The sequence below is a fragment of the Microcaecilia unicolor genome, chromosome 8 (genome assembly GCF_901765095.1).
Source record: "Microcaecilia unicolor chromosome 8, aMicUni1.1, whole genome shotgun sequence".
In the NCBI taxonomy this organism is placed as follows: domain Eukaryota; kingdom Metazoa; phylum Chordata; class Amphibia; order Gymnophiona; family Siphonopidae; genus Microcaecilia; species Microcaecilia unicolor.
The window spans coordinates 16,813,599-16,832,064 of NC_044038.1; the positions used below are offsets into that span (position 1 = coordinate 16,813,599).

An 18,466-nucleotide genomic window follows, 5' to 3' on the forward strand; every position below is an offset into this window, starting at 1 on the left:
AGTAGTTCTCATATTGGAGGATACAGGATGGAGGGGGAAGTTAAAAGTATGAGATGTTTTGTTTATATACCTTTAATTACCACTGTTAAAAAAAAAAGGCACAATTTAACCATTTTTTGAAAGGAGGGGGTCAGGGCAAAAAGTAATGCAAAGAAAAAGGAGAAGCATATACGCAAAACTAAATATGCAAACAACATTGCCTTAGAACTGTACTATCTGGCTACATTAGCCATATCCAGCAGTGTATAAGGCAATAGTGAACATCTGATTAAAGATCAGAGTAGTAAGAATAGCTTCCTTCTTGGTATTACTTCTTGGTCAGACCAAGTGTTTTCCTTATGCTTTTGTCATCCAAAGTAAAAGTTTTCCTTCCTGTGCTCTCCTCTCCGATGGGGAAAATAAAAAAAAAAAAGGTTCTTCCTCAGAAGAATCAGTTTCCATGTGTTTAATAGACTCTTTCCACTGTAATCTACCACGTGCATGGCAAAATGATGCTTTAAGCTCCCAGGATAACAAAGGCCACAGTGGGAAATGGAAAATCTGTGGCAGCAGTTTCAGTGCTAACCTAGACAACAGTAATGGTAGACAGGCTGATAGTGGCAAAAATAGGTGAAGCACTTCACAACAAGAGGAACTGGGACTCACTTTATCCCTGTGATCTTCAAGCTCTTTTTGTCCAACAAACCCATGGACTGCAAACAAGAAACAAAAATGATTAAAAAGGCTTGGCAATATTGATTTCTACTTGCAAATTTCTTTTTCAACTGCTGCATACTAATAATGACTGACAGTAAAACAGACTGTCTCCAGAAAATTCCTTTTGGAGATTTTAAATCTGTTTGCCCCATTGGTAAAGTCAGAGAGCACATGCTTTATTGGACTGCTAAATACTAAGCACGTGCAACCAGATATACAGAACTCACAAGCAAAGCATCAGTGATACAGTCAAATCAAGTCAAACCTTCTGGTAATCAATGTGATGGAGACCATTTATGGCTTAAGCACATATGCAAGGCAACCTCTACTAATCCCAGGATATTATCATGTATGGTGGCCAATAAAATCTTAACTTTTTTTTTTTTTTTTTAAAAGAGAAAGAGTCCTGCCATTACTAGGAATATTATAAAAGGAAGCATTTACAGGTCCCTGGAGGAAAGAGACAGGTAGATTTTACATACATATATACAAACACATACATGTGTGCGTCCACACTAGGTAAACAGACTCACTATTAAAACAGGAGGAAACGGTACAAATAACCACAAATGAATACTCATGGAACCAGAATCACAGTGTTATTTCTGACTGAGTTGGAAGATAAAGGACAAAGGAACCATTGAGCAAAACACACACCATACAGATTCAAAAATAATTTAATAGTAAAGTGCCTATTTACTAAACTGCATTGGCTGTTTAACACAGGAATTAAAGAGTGCTAACAGTGTGTACCACATTAACTAATAGCATGAAGCAGTTAATATAGACATTACTATTCTGCAGATGAAGGAAGGGATGACTTGCCTTTGCAGTTAGCAAATTGTAATGACCTCTACACTAACAGCTAATGCAGCAGATTAACACAGTACAGTCAGATACCCTTCAAGAAGTATAGTCAGCTATGTTCCACATTATCTGTAGTACAAATTTTGTTCTGTGTATGGCGGCACGGCAGTCCTCCCAAAAATGCTGGGAACACACAACACTTTCTATAGATGTTCTGGGCCTAATGCACATTGTAAGCAAAGCCTTAGCACATCTTAGTGAACAGGCCCCTAAATGTATTGGAGGTTATTTAACAATGCCTGTTTAAATATGGTACACCTCTTAAAGTTTTATTTCTTAAAAGAACTTTGCTTTTAAAGGATGTGTTAAAATAGGAATGACCCATTTGTTTTCAACCAGTGGTGCAGAAGTAAAAATTATGCAAATAGAAGCAACTTTGCTGCTGCACCCCAGATGAAAATTAAACCAAAACAGGAGATAGGAACAGACACTGCAATAATAAACCTGTTTTCTCAGAACAGGCACTTCTGGAATGACACAGGACAATACAACTGGACTGATGTTTTCATGACAGCACATTCCTACTCCATGGAACAGCTGCAATAAACTTAAGGGAGAGAACCATACTTATGGATCAATTTAATCGAAGGTTCACCCCAGAGACAAAGAAAGAAACAAAATCAACTATACATAATCTACACATAGGCCTTCAAACTGTAAACATCAGCCATTGCAGAGTGGAACAACCTGAACTAGAACACCTTCAAACTAATTCTAATATATAAAGAAACACACAAGTTAAACCCATGGCATTCCAAAAATAACACAATTACTCCTCCATGCTCCATCCCCCAAAACTTTCCAAAATAATTGGAAAGATTTCCCATTTTACCAAAGCAGTGCCATTTTAATTTCTTGAGGATTTATGTGTGTGCTGTGTCTGTTTTCCTTTTCCTAAGGACTGAGTGAGGCCTTCACATACAAAGGAAGTCACTTACAGGTGTTTCATAGATGCTGAGGGTGTCTAAGGTCATCCGAGCAAAGAATTTACCATCATGGCTCCATCTGAGAATTTTTTTAAAAATTAAAAAAAAAAGCAAAAAACATTTTAGGGCTTTAAAAATTCTAATATGTAAGAAAGCTCAATTGATATATACTGAAATCTCATTAATACGCAACATACTTAAAAATAGGCCAGTGGGCTGAACTTTCACAATGGAATCCTCTTCTCTTTTGTCCAGTAAGTGTATCCCAAATAATGATGGCCTGTGGGTCATCCTTTGTGTCCATTAGAGGGCTAAATGTTACCAGGTACCTGGAAAAGAAATGACAGGAACAATGAACTAGTTCTGTCTGCTAAGTACAAAAATATTCAATGCAAAGTTTAAAATCACATTCCTTAGCGTCCCTCCGGACCGGCCCAGGATTGGACTGATGGGTTGTGCACGCCTACCAGCAGGTGGAGACTGAGAAAAAAACTCTGACTCTAGAGAGCCAATGAGAGCCCTGGTCATGTGACCCTAGCCCCAGTATTTTCTCAGTCTCCCAGCAGGTAGGACGTGAGCCTATTAGTCTCTCTTTTTGGTATTTGTAGATATTTTCTTTATTGGTTCTTCTGTGCCCAGGAATTTTATTGAGGTCATTCCTGATACTAAGTGCCTTAGTGTTCAGCCTCTGGGGTGTTAAACTCGGGTGCCCCGAGTCCCTCCCCCCTATTTCCTCCCCATCTCCCTTCTGGTGTATCCTCTAACGGCATTATTAATAATTAAGGGAAGGGCTACCCTTTCATTGTAAAGGAGTATTGCCTTTGGGAGAGGCAGCCAGTGTTTAAAAAAAAAAAAAAAAAAAAAAGAACTGAACAGCTGAGTTATCTGTTCCCCGCTGACTTAACGAGCAGGCAGCTCTGTCAGGCAGCTCTGGTTTCAACTTTGTGTGGGGTTTTCAGCACCTGTTTAAAAAAAAAAAAAAAGAAAAAAGAAAAAGAGCTACGAGATAGGGGAAGCGAACGAAGGCAAGCCAGTACCCTTTTATTGCTCCTGTCAGCCCTCGGGGTTCTTTTAGCTGCTAAATAGGCTGTTTAAAAAGGCGCGAACCGCGTTGCCGCTTTCTCGCGAGTGCTCGCTTGTTTCCGCGATGGCGGAAAAGTTGAAAAGATGTGCAGTCTGTCAGCGTCGGGGGGTTAATGCCTCCGGCGCCTGTAAATTTTGTACAGCGCTTGACATGCCCGCTGTTTCTCTTCCTCCGCCGACTTTGTCTTCGGTTCCGTCGGGGGTTCCGATTTCGCCGTCGCGCTCCCTCGCTCCTAGTTCGGAGGCCTCTGGCTTACTTCTTGAAGCGCCCGCAGCGAAAGTGGCGCGAACGGCGGCCATTTTGTCTCCTGCTCCTTCAACGTCGGGTGCCGCGTCTGGCCCTTTAAACTCCGCGATTTTGGGAGATTTAAATACGGAGGTCCTGGTACATTCGACAGCCACTCAGGGAGGAGGTTTTCCCCCTGAGTTTGTTATTCAGATGTACCAGGCCTTCCTGATGCAGCGAGAGAGTTCAGCAGCGGGGCTGGCAGGGGCTACAGCGGGGCTGTCAGGGGCTATGGGCAGTTCGGTTCCTACTGCAGCTAAGCCTAGGACATGTGAGTTTCCTTCAGATCTGGTACCAGAGCATAGTTCAGACATGCCTTTTTTGGAGGAAGAGGAAGACTTAGGACCGGCACTTAATGAGCTGGCTTGGGAGGATCCTTCCTCTTTAGATCCTGACACTGTTCCTTTGGGCCAGGGGGAAGATCCCTCGGTGGCTAGAGTGTTTCATAAGGAAGATTTACAGGATCTTATTGCTATGGTGGCTACTACTTTAAATTTTGATGATCAGCCTCCAGCTTCACAAGTCCGAAAGGTTGATTTGTTGGTTAAGGGCTCTAGGGCTTCCAGCAAGACCTTTCCTATGCATGAGGACATTTGGGATGTCATTAAAGCGCAGTGGGAGGTCCCGGATGCTGCTTTTCGGCCTACTAGATCTATGTCTCGTCTATATCCGGTGCCCGAAGCTGATAAAGCACTTCTTAAGCTCCCAGTGGTTGATGCTGTGGTCTCTGCGGTTACTAAACGCAACACAGTCCCAGTAGATGGAGGAACGGCGCTTAAAGATACGCAAGACAGGCGTTTGGACTCTCTTTTGAAGCATAATTTTGAGGTTTCCTCTTTGGCAGTACAGGCGGCCATTTGCGGATCTTTAGTGGCCAGGGCCTGTTTTCGTTGGGCCGAGAGAGTCCTGGATAGATCTTCGGATGATCTCGCAGCTATAGATGTCGAGGTGGCAAAGATTGAAACGGGCTCTGCTTTTCTAGCCGATGCTCTGTATGACCTGTTGAGGGCATCTTCTAAATCTTTGGCCCTGGGAGTTGCAGCTCGCCGCTCTCTTTGGTTGAAAGGTTGGTCGGCAGATGCGGCCTCCAAGTCTAAGTTAAGTAAATTTCCCTTTAGGGGTTCTTTTTTGTTTGGAGAGGATTTGGACAAATTGGTTCACTCCCTAGGAGACTCTAAGGTGCCTCGTCTCCCTGAAGATCGGCCTCGCCTGTCCAGTCGGGGTGCCTTGTTTGGACGTGGTAGGCTAAGGTCTTTCCGTAGATTTCAGCCTGATAAAGCTTCTCAGCCTCAGAGATCGCATTTCTTTACCAGGAACCAGTCCTTTCGAGGTTACCGCAGAGGAGGCAGATTCTCAAGCGGCAATTTTCGCTCCCCTGCGCGTACTTCCCAATGAAGGTGCGAGGGCCCCTTCTCTGGTACCTGTCGGAGCTCGGCTTTCTCAGTTTTATCAGAGGTGGGCCCACATTACATCAGATCAGTGGGTCTTGGAGGTGGTTCGAGACGGATATGCCTTAGAATTTGCAAGGCCTATTTCAGACGCCTTTCTGGAGTCTCCCTGTCGCTCTCCCCTCAAAGCGCGTGCGGTTCGGGAGACTCTACAGAGGCTCTTAGATCTTCAGGCGATTTATCCAGTTCCTCCTGCCGAGTACAAGCGAGGTCGGTATTCCATTTACTTTGTGGTGCCCAAAAAGGAGGACTCCCATCATCCTATTCTCGACCTCAAAGCTGTCAATCGCGCTCTCAAGGTCACCAGTTTCCGTATGGAGACCCTTCGGTCAGTCATAGTAGCAGTGCGCAAGGGAGAGTATTTAACAGCCTTGGACCTGACGGAGGCCTATTTGCATATTCCCATTCGTCCTGCTCACCACAAGTTTTTGCGTTTTGCAATTCTAGGCCGGCATTATCAGTTTCGCGCTCTGCCTTTCGGCCTGGCGACGGCGCCGCGCACATTTACCAAAGTGATGGTCGTGGTTGCAGCGGCTCTCAGGAAGGAAGGGATTTTGGTTCATCCCTACCTGGACGACTGGTTGATACGGGCAAAGTCTTATCAAGAAAGTTGTCAGGTCACGGAGCGAGTAGTAACGTTCCTGCAGTCCCTAGGTTGGGTGGTGAACATAGCCAAGAGCCGTTTGGTTCCCTCTCAGTCTCTAGAGTATTTGGGGGTCACCTTCGATACTGCGAGGGGTCGAGTTTTTCTTCCGCAGGGCAGAATCCTAAAGCTCCGGTCTCAAATTCTGAATTTGATGCATCTGAAAGTACCTTGTGCGCGAGACTATCTTCAGGTTCTCGGTTCCATGGCTGCCTCGATAGAAGTAGTTCCCTGGGCCAGAGCTCACATGAGATCTCTTCAGTGGTCTCTCCTGGCCCGGTGGTCTGCTCAAACAGATTCCCTTCTGATGAGACTGCCTTTGCGGCTCCGGGAGCGAATCTCTCTGTTTTGGTGGCTACGGATGCAGAATCTCACTGTGGGGATGCCGTTGGAGCTTCCGCGGTGGATACCTCTAACAACAGATGCCAGTCTCCGGGGCTGGGGGGCTCATTGCCTGGACAAGTGGGCTCAGGGCCTCTGGTCGCCGCTGGAAGCAGGTCAATCCATCAACTTTCTGGAGACCAGGGCGATTCGGTTAGCTCTGCTCCACTTCGGTTCTCTTCTGGAGGGCACAGCTGTGCGAGTTCTCTCGGACAACCCCTCGGCAGTAGCCTACATCAACTGCCAGGGAGGTACGAGGTGCCGTCTCCTGTGTCGGGAAGCGGAGAGTCTTCTGGCGTGGGCGGAGATTCACCTCACGGCCATCTCAGCCTCGCATGTGGCAGGAGTGGACAACGTGCAAGCAGACTTCCTCAGTCGTCACACTCTCGATCCCGGGGAATGGGCTCTGAGCGATCGGGCGTTTCAGTTGATAGTACAGCGCTGGGGTCTTCCAGTACTAGATCTCTTCGCCTCCAGGCTCAACTCCAAAGTTCCTCGCTTCTTCAGTCGCCGAAAAGATGTAAGGGCGGCAGGGGTAGACGCCCTCTTGCAGCAGTGGCCCTCCGGCCTTCTTTACGCGTTTCCTCCATGGCCACTAATAGGTCGTCTCCTACAGAAGATCGAAGACCACGGGGGGCCGATCATTTTGGTGGCACCGGACTGGCCTCGGCGTCCTTGGTACGCGGATCTCCAGCGTCTGTCCGTGGCGTCTCCTCTTCGTCTTCCGGCACACAAGACTTTGCTGGTTCAAGGACCAGTTTCGCATCCAGATCCAGCTCGATTTTGTCTTACGGCTTGGCTCTTGAACGAGCTCGTTTAACTAAGCGAGGATTTGCAACGCCAGTGATTTCTACCATGCTGCAGTCTCGTCGCCGTTCCACCTCTCTAAACTATATTCGCACGTGGAGAATCTTTGAGGATTGGTGTGCAGAAGCTGACATTGTTCCCTTTCGAGCGTCAGTACCTCAGATGTTAGACTTTTTACAGCGAGGTTTTGATAAGGGGCTCTCTCTTTCGTCGCTGAAGGTGCAGGCGGCAGCTCTGTCCTGTTTCAGAGGTAGAATAAGGGGTAAGTCTTTGGCTACTCTTCCCGAGGTGGCTCGTTTTTTTGAAGGGGGTCAGCCTTCTTCGTCCTCCAGTCAGATCGGTTTTTCCATCTTGGGACCTTAATCTGGTGCTTTCGTCGCTGACAAAGCCTCCTTTTGAGCCTTTACAAGCATGTTCTCTGAAGGATTTAACGCTTAAGACGGTGTTTTTGGTGGCTATCGCGTCAGCTAGAAGAGTCTCAGAGTTGCAAGCTTTTTCCTGTAGATCTCCATTTCTGGAATTTTCTAAAGAGCGAGTGGTCCTTCGGCCGGTTCCTTCCTTTTTGCCCAAGGTACTATCTCGGTTTCATATGTCCCAGTCGGTTTTTCTTCCTATTCTGGGATCCTCATCTGGAACGCAGGAGCAGCGAAAGTTGCATACTCTGGATGTTAGGAGAGTACTTAAACGGTATCTTGCGGTTACGGAGGACTTTCGTCGCTCAGACCGCCTCTTTCTGCTGTTTGCTGGTCACCGCAAGGGCCTGGCAGCTTCTAAGCCTACTTTGTCTCGGTGGATCAAAGAAATGATAGCGTCTGCTTATCTCTTAGCAGACAGACCAGTTCCGGCAGCACTTAAAGCTCATTCTACCCGGGGGCAGGCAGCCTCGTGGGCGGAGTGTTCCTTGGTGCCTCCAGCAGAGATCTGTAAGGCGGCGACTTGGTCGTCACTTCATTTGTTCTCTAAGCATTACAGGCTAGATGTACAGTGTCATCAGGAGACCGTCTTTGCATCTCGCGTACTCACAGCGGGTTTGCTGGGGTCCCTCCCTTAGGACTACTGCTTTGTTACGTCCCATCAGTCCAATCCTGGGCCGGTCCGGAGGGACGCTAAGGAAGGAGAAATTAGACCTTACCTGCTAATTTGCTTTCCTTTAGTCCCTCCGGACCGGCCCAGGACCCTCCCGTGTTCTATGGTTCTCAACTTTACTGTGTACAGAGATGCAACTGTCGTCTACAGAGCTGTTCTGCTAGTTAGACAGTTAAAGGAGATACATTATGGTCTATAAGAAATACATTATGTTCTACAAGTTAAATGTTTTGCAAGTTCTCTGTTTATTCAGTTCATAATATTATACAACTTGCACAGTTTATGGGATACACATTTCTGTACATAATTGGCCATGCCACGGCTCTGAACCGAGTTGTTGGTGCGCCCAGTGTCACGGCGAAGCCGTAGTTTAAGCACGTTGGTTTCTCTTGTGCTTCCTGGCTGCTTAAATTCCTCAGGGCACAGAATATAGGTCCTTCTTTTCCTTTCTGCTTGGTTATTCAAATACTGAGGCTAGGGTCACAGGACCAGGGCTCTCATTGGCTCTCTAGAGTCAGAGTTTTTTTTCTCAGTCTCCACCTGCTGGTAGGCGTGCACAACCCATCAGTCCAATCCTGGGCCGGTCCGGAGGGACTAAAGGAAAGCAAATTAGCAGGTAAGGTCTAATTTCTCCTTAACTGGACCCAAAAGTAATCTCCAAGTTTCATATCAGCCTAAGAACAGGGTAGAGAAGGAAGGGAAAAGGGAACAGGAGTGTCACTGTATGAACAAAATATTACAAAAACAGAAGCACTGGGCTTATGAAGTAAGAAGACAGAACTGGAAAGGGATGTTATCAGTGGTGTACCGCAGGAGTCGGTCCTGGGGCCAGCTCTTTTTTACATCTTTGCGAGTGATACTGCAGAAGGGCTGTCTAGTAAGATTAGTCTCTTTGCAGATGATACCAAACTCTGTAATAGGGTGGATACCCCGGAGGGTGTGGATGGCATGAGGAAGGATCTAGCGAAGCTTGAAGAATGGTCCAGTAATTGGCAACTAAGATTTAATGCTAACAAACGCAGGGTCATGCACTTGGGTTACAAGAATCCAAGGGAATGGTACAATATAGGGGGTGAAGAGCTTATGTGTACAAAAGAAGAGCAAGACTTGGGGGTGATTGTGTTTGATGACTTTAGGTCTCCAAACAGGTAGAAAAAGCAACAGTCAAAGCCATAACGATGCTTGGGTGCATAAGGAGATGGATGACCAGCAGGAAAAAAAAAAAAAAAAAAAGAGGTGATAGTGCCGGTAAGTCTCTGGTGAGGCCCCATGTACTGTGTGCAATTCTGGAGACTGCACCTACAGAAAGATATAAACAGGATGGAATTGTTCAAGAGGGCAGCTACAAAATTAGTTAAGCAGTCTTGGTCATAAAACATATAGGGACAGGCTTTTGAACCTCAACATGTATACACTGGAAGAGAGACAGGAGAGGGGAGATATGATAGAGACATTTAAATACCTCAGTGGTGTTAATGTACAGGAGGTGAGCCTTTTTCAAATGAAGGAAAACTCTGGAATGAGGGGGCATAAGATGAAGTTAAGAGGAAATAGGCATAGAAGGAATCTAAGAAAATACTCTTTCACAGAAAGGGTGGTGGATACTTGGAATGGCCTCCCGGTGGAGTTCGTTGAGACTAGGGTTGTGTCAAAATTTAAGAAAGCGTGGAACAGGCATGTGGGATCCCTTAGGAAAAGGAACAGTTAGTGGTTACTGAGGATGGGCAGGCTGGATGGGACATTTTGCCCTTATCTGCCTTCATGTTTCTATGGTTCTAAGAGGAACTGGAACATCTATTTAAGGTGGTGGGATATAGAGGCCTTCACAGGTAGAAGGAAAGGAAATGCTACAGTTAAGTAATTTCAATCTGCTGGGTGTTGAATGGACATCCCAGTTGTTTTATAATCCAGAATTATGGCTAACAGAACCCACATAAGAGACAGCAATACTGGACCTGGTGCTTATAAATTAAGGGAGTGGTATCAGAAACAGATGGTGTGGTTAAATATTAGGGCACAAACAGGGATGGTTTATTCAAAAGCTGTGATATCTAGACTTCAAGAAAAAAATCTTTAAGACTTGGGAATACCTCAAGAAGCCACTATCTGGATGAGAAAATTCTATCTAGAGACAGCAAATGAGCAGCAGGCTCCTTGACCAGTGTTGGAGACATCTGTTACTACCTAAGTGATATTAGAGTGGTGAAATGGGACACCAGCAAACAAGTTTCATTTGAACACCTACTACTGCAGCATGGTTTGTAGCAAAACTGACAAGGCATAGCTGATGAGAGGCTGGGTATGCTGGTTCCAAAGGAACCAAAACCCCATTGAAGCCTCCTCATTTTCAGGTGACAAACAGGGCCAAATGTACTACCATATGGCCCAATATCTGTAAGTAGGTCCTGGTTCCATGGTGGTACAAGCCTGAATGTTTTGGACATGAATCACTAACGTTTCCAATGGTAGGAAGCCTCTGCTTGTAATGTGCCCAAAATAGCCCCTAATAACGAAAAACCTATTTGTAGGGTTCAAGGTCAAGAATGAATCCTAGGCTCTAAAGCAGGTGAACTGTTTTTCCTCTAAAAGGCTAGAACTAGGTTTTCCAAGGAAACTGCCGGAAGCCAGTTGTCGAGATATGGGCATCACTTTGAGACATTTAGTGAAGTCTTTAGACTGATGAAGAGAGGCTGACAAAGGATCTCTCATTGGCAACGATTATGTAGAGAAGGAAGAGGAGGTACTTCTGCACAATGGATACACTGGTATGTGTGGGTATGCCCTTCTGAAATCCATTGTGTTCAGCTAGTCACCCTTCTTCAAACAGGGGAGAAGAGAGGGAAGAGTATTCATTTTGAACTTTTACTCCTAAAAGGAAGATTGAGATTATTGAAATCTAATACAGGACATAGGACTCCTGCCTTGTTGGGGATTAAATGTATTTGGTTTCTGTCTTGAGGCAGAAAAAGCTCTATTGTACTGAGCTGCAGGAAGAGACAGACTGACTTCCTGAAGCAGACAGGTATGTGACTGATGTAGCCGAGACCACAGTAGAGTGCGATCTGATGGCAGAGTTTGGAACCGTTAGAAGTAGCCTGTCTTTATGATGCTGACAATCCAAGCATCCATAGTAATCTGTTCCTACCGCTGAAGAAAGAAGTGTACCCAACACTTTTGCCCTTCCAGTAGGGTGCATATTTTGGAAGGACACTGGCTTTGACTGTAGGAGTCAAAGCATATAGCTGCTTTGCTTGCCCTCTTTCACACTGAGGAGGCTTGGTGAAAGCAGGATTTAGTATTGGTTTCCTTCATGAGGCAGCTTCAATAGATTCAAAATTTTACAGTACTGGAGGCAATTATTCATCCAAAAGGATGATGCAGACAGTGGTGGTACCGCAGACAAGTGCATTAAAAAGTCTAGCAGTAATCCTTAATGATATCTATGGCCTACTTCAAATAAGTTTCCAATAAGACAACTCAATAACCATCTGACCTTTCACAAATTCTTGCAGGCTTTTCTTTTCAATAAATTCCTTCATTGTTGAAATCGGTTATAGCCAAGATCTTTCTCCTTGCAGCTACTTTTTCAAGAATGTTCATTTAGCTCTTACAGTTTTCATAACATTATACGTGAACTTGCACTGTTTATTATCTGTGTAAGCCACATAGAGCTGAATAATTGTATTCGGATTATGTGGGATACAAGTACCAAATAAATGGAGCATCTGCCAGTTTTATAGGCTGGCAGCACATACCATGCCAAATATCTGGCTGAAGTGGTGAAGTTGAAATCCTTTACGAGGCGTCAAACGCCTCATAAGCTGTACGTATAAGATGGGTTCTACACTCATCTGCTTCTGATAGAATAGCTGCTGTCTGCACATGTGGTGACAGGCTCTAGGCAAGAAACTGCATCTTTTGAAAGATGGTATGCATATATTGCACCATACAGAGCTGGTAAGTTGAAGTATAAGCAGATGGCACTGTCCCCTATAAAGCCTTTTTACCCAAAAGATATAAGATCATGGAGTCTTAATCAGATGTGTTTGACATTTCTCTTCAATTCCTCACTTTAGTCATGGCTGACTCAATAACCACAGAGGAGAGCCAAAGTTGAACTTTATTAAAACCCAGAGCCGATGTACCTTATATTTCACATCTAGCATTTTTGGAAGCAGGCTAAATAGTAAGTGGACTCTACCACACAGAGCCACTGTTCTAGTAGGCGGGCAGCCATGAATTGGTATAGTAATCATAACCTTCTTGGCTTTTATGAATGGCAAGAACAACAGTGGAATGAAACTTTTATTGCCATGTGTTGAACAAATCTTGGGTAGATGTCCTCATAGGAGAGCTCATTCCATGCTGGAGGGGAAAAAGATTAGACAGAATCCCTACAAAGTACTCCTCTGCTTCTAGAAGAATTAAATCCACATCTATAACATTTTCCAAGTATCTTGTCAGATTTCACAGCAAGGGGAGAGTGGAACAAATGGCTTCCTTGATGCTCTGAATGTGAAGTAGAAAGCGAGTCTCTCTCTGTGCAGGCATTATACCAGTTGATTGAGACAGTGTAGCACTGGGTTGCTGATACCTCATAACAAATCCATTAATATTTTTTGCAGGAAGGAAAGAAGCTGTGTTCTAGAATGGGTGGCAAACAGACAGAAATTACCTGCTATTGTAACAAGCACTACAGTTGAAAACGTCAAAGGCTGACCAGCTGGCAGATGCGTAGGGGAGGACAGAGGATGAATGGACAGCCAGAGTCCTGAGCTAGACCTGCACTATCAGTATGAAAGAGATCCTGTGCTGAATCTGAATATGATCTGTGCTGTGCATGCACCATATTGACGGCACCAACAATGGACTGAAACAGGTCATCAATATAATCTTTTTGATAGAGCTGACTGCACCGAAGACAGCTATGTGGGCCTGCACCTGGATACGTGCTTGTGTATCTGCTTTTGAAGAAAGAGGTCGAAGAACACTTCTTCATCAAGCCTATGCGAGCATTCAGACAACGACTGTGCTTTGGACCTGGGAACTTTCAAGGAGTTTTGCAGGTTTCTTGTTTAAGTGGACTCAAAGGATACCCTGCAGGGAGGTGGATGAAACTTCCACCAAAGAGAATTATCTGGAATGCTCAGGGTTGGCTGATCTCTACACAGAGGATGCTCTTCATTTTGGGTCCCTTCTCCACTTCATAATGATTTCAAAGTCTGTTCAGGTGGTCCTTTTGAGCTTGTAGAGACATACAACCATAGTGCTTATGATTAGCTTAGTTAGTTAGGGTGAGAACTCAGACAGAAACCTGACCATGGTTAAGACATCACAGGACCCAAGAAAAATAGTGCAATAAAGAGAAACACACACTATATAAAGATAACAGATGTTAACTTCTTAAACAAAACAGGATAGCTTTAAGTATCTGTTCCACAAAGCGGAAAAATCACCCTCAAAATTGAGGTACTGAGGAGTCTGCTGTGCATGCTCAGAACTTTATACTTATTTCTGAGGGGAAATTTCTCCAGATGGGTTAGTTTTGTGCATACCATGACAGGAATGAACCTCACTCCTAACCTTCACTTTTTTTCTTTTTTTTTTATTATTTCAATGAGGTTTTATTGAACACTTTCAACAAGAAAAGAAAGTGCAACAAGAACAATGAACAAGTGTCATGGAATAACAAAGTGCAAGTAACAATGCTCATAAAAAGAAGCCCCAAGCGTAAGAAATACCTCACAAGTTTCAAAGTGATCTTATAGTAATTCCCCCTAACCAGAATACAAAACTATAGCCTACAGCAACCCCCCCCCCCCACCCAGAATACAAAACTATACCCTACAGCAATCCTCACCCTTGCCGCCCATCTCCAACCAACCCCCCCCCCCCCCCAAGGGGATACAGCTATGTAACCTTAAGAGAATTTAAAATTCTTTAAAGGTCCCCACACTTTCCTTCATCTAGGCATACAATGACGCCTGTGAGCTGCAAGTCTAAGCGTCACTTCTGAACTGTGAGAGCTGTTCTGCCCCAGTGACATAAGAGGACATCACCCATTTGTCTGCCTGACTCAGCCCTACTTGTTGATGGTATAAAATGGATTCCTTAAACATTCATAGCTGAAAATCTCTGTGCAAGCACGTGAAGAGTTGGCAGTGCAAGCTACACAATCAAATCAAGCAGAATCTGTTGCATACAAAATAAAAAGGAAGTTGCACGGTGCATGCAGCATTGAAAACTCTTTCTATTATTCTATAAAGCAGCTAAGCTGGTATGGAAAATACAGCTGATCAAAAAAAAAAAATATATATATATATATATATATATATTTCTTTTTTAATTTTATTTTTACTCAGTTCCCAAGCACAGTGCTCCAAAGTCTCACCTAGCTTTACAAACAGTATAAGAAAACTTTTGATGTCACATTTCATGGTTTCACAAACTTTACTCAACAGCTGGCTCCATACCTTTCACATGGTGAGAAGTCGATGAGCTGTACTCCTTGATGGCTGAACCTCTGAATTTGTTTGAACTTCTCTCCACCCCACAACGCAATCCCTCTCTGATGGAATGTGGCCAAGTAAGTACCTTTGGGGGACCAACGAACATATGTCTCCGTCCATCGCTGCAAAAAGGCAAAGCAGAGCTTAGTCACAGAAATCCTCATGGAATCTCTTCTCTCAAGAATTACAATTGAGGTGTTATGTTTATTTTATTATATTTGTGCTTGCTAGACCACTGTAGCCACCATGGTGGAACACAGCGGTGTACATGCTAAAATAACAGAAAGGAAAAATTAACTCTATTGATGATAGGAAAGTAATACAATCTCGCAAACAGAGGTAAAAGGAGATAAAGAGGTAGAAGATAAAAGACTAGGAGATATCTCTACTCAGACAATCCAGTCATACTGTATTCCCAAAGGCTTGCCTGAAAAGAAGAAATTAGATCTTATCTGTTAATTTGCTTTCCTTTAGTCCCTCCAGACCGGTCCAAGAATTGACTGATGGGTTATGCACTCCTTCCAGCAGGTGGAGACGGAGAAGTCTGACTCTGACTCCACCACCGCCAACTCCAGGCTCCGACCTTTCTGCCTCGCCTCACCCCATGCCTGGAATAAACTCCCTGAGCCCATACGCCAGGCCCCCTCCCTGCCCATCTTCAAAGCCTTGCTCAAAGCCCACCTCTTCAATGTCGACTTCGGCACCTAACCACCATACCTCTAAGCAGGAAATCTAGACTGCCCCTATTTGACATTTCTCCCATTAGATTGTAAGCTCCTTGGAGCAGGGACTGTCCTTTTTATTAATCTGTACAGCGCTGCGTAACCCTAGTAGCGCTCTAGAAATGTTAAGTAGTAGTAGTAGTAGAGAACCAATAAGACCCCTGGCCACTCAGTCCACCCTCAGTATACAACAAAGCAGGAAATGAAGAAGAAAGAATGCGCTTCTGTGAAACAAAGTATCCGAGCAGCCATTAACTGAGCATCACAATGCACAAAGCGAGATAGCGACACCACCGTGCCAGTCAGCCACAGATATATTCGACGCAGTACGCCTTTGTCACACAAAATCCACTCTGTCGTCAGAGTTGATAGTTCTCTCTCTTTTTTTTTTTTTTTTATAACACCGCAATAAACAAAGCAGCTCCAACTGCAAACATAAAACCGACATCAAACGAACTTCGCCAAATAGAACGCGTTCTTCCACACTAGTTACACAGACAGGGCGGGACCTGGACCGGTCCGGAAGGACTAAAAGAAAGCAAATTAGCAAGTAAGATCTAATTTCTCCTTCCTTAGCGTCCCTCCGGACCAGCCCAGGAATAGACTGATGGGAAGTTACAAAGCAGTACTCTTGAGGGACCCCAGCAAACCAGCTGTGAGGACCTGTGCTCCAAAAATCACATCTTGACACTTCACATCCAACCTGTAATGCTTTAAAAACGAATCCAAAGAAGACCATATCGCTGCCTTACAGATGCCCAAAGGCAAAACCAAGAAGCGTTCCACCCAAGAGGCCGCCTGCACTCTGGTAGAGTGGGTCTTGATACCTGTCGGAACTTGCTTGCCAGAAAGAAGATAAGCAGATGCTATCATCTCCTTCAGCCACCTAGACAAGGTTGGTTTAGAAGCCGCTAAACCCTTATGGGATCCTCCAACAAGAAGGAAAAGGCAATCTGAACGTCTGAACTCTTTAGTAACCTTAAGATAAAGCGACCAGATGAGCTTCTGCCCAAGACAGCAGCTTTGACGCTTCCAGATGCAAAAGCTGACTCCTTGTGCCTCCCTGCCGATTCACATACACCACTGCTGAAAGAATGCGAACCGGCTTGCTGGGTTATCAGGACAGAAAAAGGCTCCAGTGCCAGGCGAATCACCCTGGTCTCCAAGAGATTGATGGATAAGGTCGTCCCCGGAGACCGGAGGCCTTGCGCAAACTGTCCCAGGCAGTGAGCATCCCAGCCCTTGTGATTAGCATCCGTCGTTATTAGCGTCCATTGAGGCGGATCCAGCGGCATGACCTTGGTCAAGTTGGACAACCTCAACACCAAAACAGACTGCTGTGCTCCGGCATCCACAGAGGCAACCTCACCTGCAACAAGTCAGTCTGAGACCACCGGGACAAAAGATACGACTGAAGACACCTCATGTGTGCCCTGGCCCAAGGCACCGCCTCTATCGCCTACCACCATGACCTTGGTAAAAGTACGCAGAGCTGTGACAAGTCCAAATGGAAGCGCTCGAAACTGAAAGTGGTGGCCTAGAACGACAAAATGAAGCAAGCTCTGGTGTGCCTGCCGAATTAGAATGTGAAGGTAGGTCTCCATCAAATCTAGAGCAGTTAAAAACTCTCCTGACTGAGCGAAGGGTTTCCATTCAAAAACTGGAGACCTTGAGCAAGCGATTGACCACCTTGAGATCTCAAATTGGGCGAAAGGAACCTTCCCTTCTTTGGAAGCACAAAGTAAATGGAATAATGGCCTTGCCTGATTTCCGACGGAGGAACCGGACAAATAGCTTGGAGCCAGAGAAGTATCAGCAGAGTGTCCCGTACCGCTCCCACTTTGAGAAGAGAGCGGTAGGGAGACTCCAGAAAGGCGTCGGAGAGAGGCCGAGCAAATTCTAAGACGTATCCATCTGAATAACCTCTAAGACCCAGTAATCTGGGCCCACCTCTGATAAAACTGAGCTCAACGAGCTCCCACCGGAATCAGAGGAGAGGCCCTCACACCTTCACTGGGCTGGACGGGCAAGGGAATGGAAAGAAGGGCTGCAGTCCCTACCCCCCCCCCCCCCAACGGGACCCCCGAAAAGACTGGTTCCCTTGGCAATAACAAGACCGTTGTGTCTTAACTCCTCTGCCCGAACGAAATCTGGGGAAATCTCGTCCCCGGCCAAGAACGGAGGATCGTGAAAGGATCCTAGTGCGATCGTCCGGAGGGCGAGGAACCTTAGTGTCACTTAAACTACGGACCAGCTTGTTCAACTCGTCTCCAAACAAAAGGGCACCTCTAAAAGGAAGCCTACTCAACTTACATGCTGCATCTGTGGACCAACCCCCTCAACCAAAGAGAACGGCGAGCCGCAACACCCAGGGCCATGGATTTCGAAGAAGCCCTCAGAAAAGCATACACCTATCTTAGCTACAGCGTCTATAGAATCATCTGAAGATCTGTCCAAGACTCGCTCTGCCCACCGGAAACAGGCCCTAGCCACCAAAGAGCCACAAATAGCCATCTGCACAGCCAAGGAAAAGATGTCAAAGCTACACTTTAAGAGGGCTTCCACCCTGTGATACTGAACATCCTGAAGGTTGTACCACCGTCCACGGGGACTGTACTGCGCTTAGTGACCGCAGACGCGACCGCATCCACCACTGGTATTTTGAGCAGCGATTTGTCCTCATCCGGAACTGGATACAGTTGAACCATTGATCATGCCAGCCTAAAGGCAGAATCCAGGGCGTCCCATTGAGCCTGGATGATATCTCTAATGTCCTGATGCACAGGAAAGGATTTATCAGGGCGCCTAATGCCTTTAACCAGTATATCCACCTTGCGTGGCTCCGGAGCCACAGGTTGGCCCTCCTCAAAATGCAACGTGGTAGCTACCAACGAAATTAGCTCCTGCAGATCCTCTTTGTGAAAGATACGAACAACCAAAGGGTCCTCACCTGGAAAAGATGGATCCGCCGCTGCCTCTGAAGTGCCAGGATCCTCCAACTGCAGATCCTCC

General features: G+C 45.5%; 1 protein-coding gene across 1 annotated transcript in view; it reads right to left on the bottom strand.

The window, feature by feature from the left end:
* The window catches only part of EIF3B (eukaryotic translation initiation factor 3 subunit B), a 52,754-nt gene that overhangs the window by 21,499 nt on the left and 12,789 nt on the right, over positions 1-18,466 (bottom strand). The window contains exons 6-9 of the mRNA XM_030211102.1: positions 14,697-14,854; positions 2,687-2,818; positions 2,502-2,568; positions 646-692 (exon numbers count right to left, since the gene is read on the bottom strand). Of these exons, the coding sequence (XP_030066962.1) occupies positions 646-692; positions 2,502-2,568; positions 2,687-2,818; positions 14,697-14,854 (404 nt within the window). The remainder of the gene's footprint in view (positions 1-645; positions 693-2,501; positions 2,569-2,686; positions 2,819-14,696; positions 14,855-18,466) is intronic.